This window comes from Hyperoodon ampullatus (genome assembly GCF_949752795.1).
Source record: "Hyperoodon ampullatus genome assembly, chromosome: 4".
In the NCBI taxonomy this organism is placed as follows: domain Eukaryota; kingdom Metazoa; phylum Chordata; class Mammalia; order Artiodactyla; family Ziphiidae; genus Hyperoodon; species Hyperoodon ampullatus.
In genome coordinates, this window is record NC_136917.1 from 130411699 (window position 1) to 130421309 (window position 9611).

General features: G+C 37.5%; 1 protein-coding gene across 1 annotated transcript; it reads right to left on the reverse strand.

The window, feature by feature from the left end:
• Positions 1 to 1690: 1690 nt before the first annotated feature.
• GAPT (GRB2 binding adaptor protein, transmembrane) lies at positions 1691 to 2155 on the reverse strand (the record flags this gene model as incomplete). The annotated part of the gene is made up of 1 exon (XM_079701886.1): positions 1691 to 2155. The coding sequence occupies one exon, from the start codon at positions 2153 to 2155 to the stop codon at positions 1691 to 1693; it is 465 nt and encodes a 154-aa protein (XP_079558012.1).
• Between the last annotated feature and the right edge of the window lie 7456 nt (positions 2156 to 9611).

A 9611-nucleotide genomic window follows, 5' to 3' on the forward strand; every position in this document is an offset into this window, starting at 1 on the left:
CTGAAAAGGGAGAACCAAATATAAAGCATCAATTTAAAAAAAGTACTGGTAGACTGAAAAGACAAAAACAGGACACTGAGGTACCAGAGAAATAGGAAATGCAGGAAATAGCCAACATACCTAAGGCTGGGGATCATCAGAAACTAGGAGGAGGTGTCCTGCAGGGCTCGGACCCAGAGCTCAAGGTGCCGTTTGCTTCCTGCCAGTCCCTCAGGAGCTTGGAGGAGGGCCTGAGGGGCTGGTTCTCAGATACCAAGGAAAGGGTGCTGCTTGGCTGGTGCCGGCATCTCTGACAAGGTGCAAAGAAGCTGGTTCTGGGAGTGCTGCTGGAAGAACTAGAAACTGCGAACAACCAGTGATGCTGGAGTAAATTAAACAACAACAGTACCTTCTCAGAACAGCAAGGAGAACGAGAAAGAGCAAGGCCCCTTTTGCTTCCTGTTTATTGCCTACCACTCTTCCTCACTGCCCACTATTGACAGATCCTAACGTGGATACACCTGGCAAAGGGAAAAGGTATTGATAGTTTGCAGAGTTCCAGCCTGAGCAATTTAGAGCAACATATCCAAGGGTGGGTTTAGAGATATCATAGCTTAATAAATAGCATAGTATTTGTTTGTTTTTTGTCTTTTCTTTCATACTAGACTGAACATGTTCAGGACCCATGTCTTTCTTTTCCCTCTTTTACCCCCTCCATGTGTACAGCACAGTAAGAAGTAAATAGAAGGTACTCAATAAATATTCCTTGGATGGATGAATTTATTAGATTGTTTTCAAAAGGACTTAGTAAAATATACAGTTCAATTCTTGTCAAAACGGAATAATATTGAGTGCCTCATATGGTGGTCTAGGTATTGCAGCTAAAATATGAATATGAGACAGTTCCTTACTATTTAGTAGGGAATTTAAGACATTGCCATATGACACTAAATAATAAAATGCCATTGCAAACATTCATATGTTTAAACGCCCAAAGAATTGAACAGGCAGCAAAATCTATAGGAGATCAGGAAAAGAAAAAAGGCAAACGTAGGTTTGGAATGATTCAAGAGATTTGTGGAAGAAGTTATGATCCGAGGCAGGCTTAAGAGGGGGTGGACAAGCAAAGCTGTGGAGGAGGGATGAGTTCGGCAGGTTTTCAGATGATTCTGATGAAAACGAAGTGAGAGATTAGTAGAAGTCACTGGAAAAGTCAATTTGAACCAACTGTGTAAAATCATGAATTCTGGAGTTAGAATTATGAGTAGTATGTCTTTTACAAAGAGGCAACATTAAAAGGTTATATGCAAAGGAATGATGTGGCCATTGGGAATATTTTCTACAGATGAATCTGGCAACATCACGGGGAGTGATGCAGCATCACTGATTATGTAGAAACTAGAGCCAGAAAGACTAGTTAGCAGACTGAGCCAGAAAAGATGGTGGAGATAGAAAAAGAAGAAAAATATAACAAGTAATGTTCAGAAGGAAGAATCAATAAAACATAATGAAGAATTAATCCAGGGCAAGGAGGGTGGAGAGGATATCTAGAATTAATCCACAGTGATACATGCAGAGAGGATTCGGAAGGGTGGAGATAAAACAGAGATCATTAAGTTTCAACAGAAGAACTTGATTAATAATGTTATCAGTACAGTAAAAGTTCCAGCAAATATTTATCCTTCAAAAACGAAACCCACATTTTGAAAAGTCAATATGAATCCGGAAGAATGTATATGTTTTCATCTTGAGGTTCTTCAGAAGTAGTAGGCTTCTGGAAGTCATAATAGTCACATGATGTCTCATTTCCATAGATATGTTCCTTGAAATTGGTCTGGCAAGTGTTCTCATATATTCCCTCATCTGTTTCTTCTTTAGCTTGGGGAGGACACGCTTCCACATTTTCATAGTTGTCATATATGTTAGTGTCCTTCCCAGCAGAGCTGTGGTCTTCGGTTTGAACTGAGATTTTATGCCCTGGGCCGATAACCTGGGAGCTCAAGGAGACTCTTTTAGTATAGTCTTTTCTCCTTTGCAAAAACTTTGGTAAGGTAAAGTGCACTGTATTATGCTGTTTCCAGTGCCTAACACATCCAATTCCACAGATCACCAACAGTAAAAGAAGGGAAATTCCTATGGAAATGGCCACTGAAGTATTTCCCCAGCTTTTCAGCATTTCTGCACAGTATTGTTTCATAGTATGGTGTAGCCCTTAATGAATTCACAGGTACAGTCCACTGTAATTCTTTGTAGGATATGGTTTGAAAGTAATTTCGGAAGCTCTTTTAGGCATTTCTGTTTCAGATATGAAAGAACATCATGGCAAAATCCTGGTGTACATAGAGGAGAGATGAGTAAACTTGATTTTGGAAGCTGGCTCTTGTTGTAGCTGATGATTATACAATTGTTGTTGTATAATTGCACCGTGTCGGGGGGATTTCATTCAACTCCACTTCCTTTTTTATCAATGAATCACAAAATGAAGCACCAATGAGTGGAAACTAATAGCAGAGTAGAAAACTCAAGGAAGGGAAGGTTAAACGATCTGCCATCCACGTGCCTGCTGTAAATTAGAAACATTTTAATTGCATATTTATTACATAGCATAATAAAAATTCTGCCAATTTCTACCACTACATTAAGCACCAGCATTTAGTGAGCTCTTCCTTCAGGATAGAATACAGTACTAGCTGTTGCATTTAGTGAGTTTTTGTTTTAATATAAAATACAGTACTAGCTGTTGTGTGTGTGTGTGTGGCGGGGGGAGAGTTAAAAGAACCTGTCTCTGCTGAAGCCTGAGTGGTTTGATCACTTAGATTTCAACGTGGTTTTTGACCATAAGGCTAATAATTTTCAAGAGAAAGATAATGCTTCAAACACAATAGGAGCAAAGAGATAAGAGATGTGCATAAGATGTGCAATCATTTCCATTACCTATCACCTCCTCTGTGAAACCTTGCCTGTCCCTCTTTGTAGTGATCTGGGACCATGTTTTTTCCTTAATCACACATTCCTCTGTATCCCCATATTAATGAGTCAGTTCTCTATTATAGCATGGCAATCTAAATTACAGGAAATTGTGCGTCTTCCTACCTGGTTAAATGGTGGACAGGGGTCAGGTCTTTTCCTCTGAATACTCCTAGAGAAAAGCATAACACCTAGCACAAAAAAGACACTCAGTCAATATTGATTGAATGAATGATTAAATAAACATAAGACTCCAAATCTAAGCATCTAATTGTTTAAGTTCACAGTTTAAAACTCAAGACATGTCTTCTAAAAGGTACAGTGTATACTTAAAAAAAGAAAAGAGCTCTTTGATGTAACACAAAATACCTAAAAATATTTAAAACAAAATTTGAAAGACTTCCTATCACTAGTCTTCTCACAACTTCCAACAAATAACTTTCATTTAATTAAGATAATTTTAGAGTGCTACCTGTTGATGCTTTAAAATGGCAAAGAGGAGAGAAAAATGGAAGTGTTCAACTCGGCTGAATGTTCTATTATGATTTTATCAACAAAATATTATTATTGTATGTTTTTAGCCTAGTCACAGAAATACTTATATCCAATATTGTTTTCATTATTGTTGTTGTTTTCTTCCAGTTTTATTGAGATATAATTGATATATTTCACTGTATCAGTTTACGGTGTACAACATGATGATTTGATATATGTGTGTATTGTGAATTGATCAAAACACTAAATTTAGTTAATATGCATCAGCTCAGTTACAATTTATTTTCTTGTAATGAGAACTTTACAATCTACTCTCTTAGCAACTTTCAAGTAAATAATACAGTATTGTTAACTATAGTCATCCAATTTCATAGTGCTTATGAGATGATTATCATCATCCACTGAATGTCATCATCAATAATATTTAGTTATTTGGGGTCAGCTTCTAAACACTTTTACATGGATTATCTCATTTAATCCTACCATGCACAGCTGTCATGTTAAATAGATACTACTGTTATGCCCATTTTATATGTGAGAAAAGAGAGGATTAAAAAAGTTAAGTAACTTCTTTAATGACTAAGAAGTGATTAAATCTGGATTCAAGTAAAAATTTCCCCCAAATCTTATTCCTACCCACATTTCTATGAATGTCTATCAAGCACATCCATCACTAAATTTTTATAGATGATTAGCTCTGAGGTTCTTGAGTGTTCAGAATCATATCTTTTTCATCTTTATATTACCAGCAGCAGTACTAGACACAGAATAGCTAGCTTGTTAAATATGTGTTAATGAAGGGAGCAACCTCCATTAGGATAAAAAGAGTCACGATAAACAGGAAAAAAGAAACCCCATGAAATTGTGCCCTGCTCTCAGTAGGAACTCATGTACAACAGTGAACTTTTCTAAATTTGTTCAAGGTTAGAATACATCAATATGCAAATTTTCAATTGGCCTTTCACATAAAATATGAAATTAAATAGGAGATGCAGTTAACTCATAACATTTATTTCATAAAACTATAGGGACAGACACCCCAGACTGCAACAACTTTTACTCTCTTTGGAACTTTTGTAGGCTCCCTCCTTTAAAAGGCCAGACACAGTGCTTGTGTTCAAAGGCAAAGGTTTGGCAAGTGACTTTAACCATTCAGAGCCCACTTCCTTTTTTGAAGCAGCTGAGAACTGACAATATGTAAGATATTTCATGGTATAAATGATTACTCATTTAAGTAAATATTTGCCAGCATATTTGAACTAAATTTCACATATTGATTGAAATTAATCAGCTTTTAAAAAGCTGCCAGGATTGCAACAGCAGTGAAGAAGGCTAACTATTGTCCTCTGAGGATAAGGTAAGAAATTGCTCTCTGGATTTTCGAGAGGAGAATTTATTTTTAACCATCTATGTTCTTCTATGTAGACATTCCAGTACATTCCCAATATTAAAGCTGTTTGTCAAAGTAGTATTCTCTGAGATAAAGACAAGGAGACTTTTTACAGGAAAATAAATGCATCCGTCCTCTTTCTTCAAAATAACTTAATAGGAAAAACCCTGCAAGACATGAATAAAGACCTACTAGAATGGGATACCTATGTTAAACAAGAGTCCTTCAAATATAACTTATAGGTTTCACTTTGCCCAATTTGAAGGAAGACTGCTTCTGTTTTGGAAGACAATTCCAACAGGTTACCTAACAATTATTTTTCTTAAAATCACAAGTTGTTGACAAACTTCTGAAATTTTCAGTCAGACACTGCCCTTCTGTTTGAAACCAAGGCAACAACAGAGCATACTCTTATCCTTGTGAGGCTCTATACTAGTAAAGAAACATCAACCTCACTCTCAATTTGTAAAGTGGTTTTTCAATGTATGGCCACCTAATTCTACAAACTGTGTTTGATAAGATAAAAAGCCATTGATTATTTAAAATGAACTAGTTTGTTATTGTTTTCCTTTCACACAAACACCTTAAAGCAGGTTCTTACTTACCTTGAGATTGGTATGCCGAGCTCTCTTCTGTCCTTTTGGTTATGTTTTAAACCCGCTTTTGTTTAGAACTTGTTCCTTTTTCACATAGGTCAGTTACTTCCTTCTTTACTCCCTCCTTTCAGATCATTTCATACTTGCAAAGTTTCCTGGCTCTAGAGGAAGTTCTTATCAGATGCACAAGAATTAAGATAAATTGCATGAGTTTTTGAGTAAGGAAGTCCAGCCCTTCATCTTTACCCAGTAATAATTCTCCAACTATATCAGAAAATGATGCATAAAGCCTAGGTGGTTCTTTTATTTGAGCAATATTTGCAGTCTCCACTTTATTTTTGTTTTTTCTAAACATCAGAAATTAATTATCTCACATTATGGAAGCCAGAAGTCCAAAATCAAGGGGTGGGCAGGGGCGGTACTTCTGGACACCCCAGGGGAGAATTCATCCAGGCCTCTCTCCCAGCTTCTGATGCTTCCTGCTGATCCCCGGTGTTCCTCATCTTATAGACACATCACCCCCACCTCTGCTCCATTGTCTCATGGCTTCTCATCTTGTCTTTTCCTCTATGTATCTCTTATAAGGTCACTGTCTTTGGATGTAGGACCACCCAGATAATCCAGGATGATCTTTTCTCAGACCCTTCATTTAATTACACCTGCAAAGACCCTACTTCCAAATAATGTCCTGTTCACAGCTTCCAGGAATTAGGATTTGGATGGCTCTTTTGGGGGCTGGGGGTCCACCATTCAACCCACTACAATACCTAAAAGAGTGTGCATTTTACCTTTTAATTTTTATAACTTTTTTTTTTCCTTTGCGGTACGCGAGCCTCTCACTGTTGTGGCCTCTCCCGTTGTGACGCACAGGCTCCAGACGCGCAGGCTCAGCGGCCATGGCTCACGGGCCCAGCTGCTCCGCGGCATGTGGGATCTTCCCGGATCGGGACACGAATCCGCGCCCCCTGCATCGGCAGGCGGACTCTCAACCACTGCGCCACCAGGGAAGCCCAAATTTTTATAATTTTTTAAAAGTTTAATGCTGTGTGTAATCTTCAGGCAGTCCTCACTTTAGAATAAATAAGTCATTTTATTTGCTCTTTAAATTTTTTAAAAAGAAATATTTTAAAATGTAGTAATGCATAGGTCTTTGTTTATTTGCTTGTATGTTAGAACAGTCCTTTTTCCAACTACTATGTCCCAGTGCCCCAGGTGACATCTATACATGTCAAACCAGTGTCCCAATTTTGGTTCAGAATATGCTCATATTCTTTTAAATTGATAAGACAGGATTTCCTAAAGTATATTCCAAAGTGTACTACTTCTGGAATTTTCTAGTAGAAGTTTCATCAAGTAAATTTGGAAAGTACTGCTTACCTGGAGACTCATAGGCACTCAGCATACTAAAAGCTATGAGCAGTCCTACAGCAAGCAAACAAAACAAAACCAAACATGAAAGAAAAACTGTTTAACTTCATTTAATAATAGTCGCCAGCATTTTCTGAGCACTACTATGTATTTAAATCCTTTGTGTGCTACTCAGTAAATCCTGACAACAACTTGATAGGAGAGGACTCTATACGTCCTTTCTTACAGAGGAGGGGAGGAAGGCAGAGTGGTGAGGTACTCACTCCCCCTGTGTGGCTGGCAGTTTGCCTCCATCACCTGTGTGCTAAAGTCACCATACCAGCTGTCTCGTTAGGCTGAATGACAAGTCTCCATCACGGAACCCTTAATTAACAGCATCTCTCAGAGGACAACTCTGTGGAATACCAAAATGGGAAATGCTGAATTAGACAGACAAGATGATAAAGTAATGGAAATTTTGCCTTTTCTGTTGTACTGGAACTTTTTCAAGCACAGAGGATGAACTTTGCATGAGGCAGTTTAAAAGAAGATCTAGTTACTGAAATACCAATTGGACATTCGAAGAACAATATTGTCAATACTGACTGGACACTGACATTGTGCCAGGCATTATGCTAAGCAATGGGGATGCAATAGTGAACAAACTCCCTTGCAGCACCTAAAGCCTAGTGAAGAGGCTGTACCCACAGATCTTTTCAGATCAAGGCAGTAGGAGCTAAGAAAGACACCGTTATGCACAGGGAACAGTGGGAGCAAGGAAAAGAGATACCAGCTCACAGCTGTCAGGGAAGGGAAGACATGAGCAAAGCCTCACAGAGCACGAAGGAGATAAGCAAGGCAGAATAGGAGTGTTCTAGGCAAAGATCTCAGAGTGAAGGAGGTTATGAAGTTGTGAAGCTTGAAATGGGAATTCAATCTTCATTCTACCAATATTTTAACTGCAACATTAGCCACCCTTCCAAGTAATAATACACACACACACACATGCACACAATCTGCAAGGAATGTAATAAATACAATATTTATGTGAGATTATACAGTCTACTCTAGAACTCAGGACAACTGGAAGTTCATCTGGATTTTGCTGTTTGAACTTAGGAAAGTTTTAACCCTTTATCACTTTAGTTTTTCTAAAGATAAATAAAATGAAGGGATATTCCCTGGCCTTTTTCTCTAGATATGATTTATTTTTAAGTAATAGATATAACCATTCTTTGAATTTACAGAAGAGATGCTATATATATATTTTTTTCAAAATAGAATTATTATATAATCATCATTTGTATGGATCAGATATTATGTCTTGAGTTCTGTTTCCCTACCTTCCTATCTTTGGCCTAGTGAGACACATTTTTATTGTCTTCTTACAGTTCCCTTTTTAATCATAGCAATTATAGTTAGGCTTTCTTTTCCTGCTTTTCCTTCCACCATGTCGTTTGGGTAGCAGAGGGCGTGGGAGGTAAATTGTTCTCTAGTGTAATTTGGACTGAATAGTTTATCCAGATAATATTTCTTCCCCTATTATTTGATGACTAACAACCCATTTACTTAACTGTGATTAAAATTCCTAGCAATTTCTTTTGTGTCAGTTAATATCTATTTATTTTAACCATGTACTTTTTCAGATACTTGAACTGAGTAATATTGGTGATGACAGATGTGGAAAAATGTTTGTGAATGTGGATTTTGTTTGAAAGCATGACTGACTAAAAACATCTTCCTGGATATTCTGTAGGGAGCCCCCAGATTCCATGCTACTGGTTAAAGGCATTATGGAATCATACATTTTAGCATAAGGCATTATGTTGCCTGGGAAAGGTAGCATATTATTAGCTAGCAAATTCATTAATACTGATGGGTTTATGGGATGAGCCAAAAGGCAACTAGAGCTTTAATGGAATGAGTCACTGCCTTTCAACTAGTAAAGTTTCACTGTGTGGGCCAAGGAGTGAAGAAAATTTTAAAGTGAGGAAGCTGAGCAGTTGAAGGTGAGGAGAGAAGGCACGAATAAGAAGAGGTCAAAATAGAACCACTGTTGCTTTAGTTATGCTTAGTGTCAATCCTGTTAGCAGCTGGCAAACTTAAATCAACTAATTTTGAGGGGACTGGAATGGATTTTACTGGAAGAGATGTGAGACATTATTTAGTCAACGAATTCATTCCCAAACCTGAAAGTCTATGAAGATCACTTATGAAACTTAAAAAAAAAAAAAACAAATACATAGGACCCTGGGGATTCTGCTTCATTATGTCTGGAGTCGGGCCCAGGGATCTTCATTTTAAAAGTTAAGAACAATACCAAGGCATTTCTGAGTTAGAGGAATAAGGGATTGCGATTCACAGACTGTGTCGGGGGGAGGAATTTTTACTTTTGATTTTATAGTCTTTTATACTGTTTGATCTTTTTTCATAAACAGGTGCCACTTTCATAAGAAAAAGGAACATTGACATCTCCTCAGATGATTTTGAATTGTGGCCAGGTTTGGGAATTATTGATATAATTGAACCCTCTGAAGGTCAGAGAAGTGATGTGATTTACTCCATAGAAAGTAGAAATCTAGACCAGATATCAAAACAGTCTCCTGATTCTGATCTAGTAATTTTCCTCTATACTACACCACCTCCGTGAGGAATAGATAAAAAGAAAGTCCTAGATGTCCCCTTCAAGAGTCTATCTGTTTTTCTCTCCTTACATTAAGTCAGATTATATAGGACAGGAAGTTAGAGATAAGAAAATGAGAGAGCAAAATCCATCAGGGATGCCATAGGTAGTGAACCATGAAAGATGTTACCCTATTGGTGGACCATTTTAAACT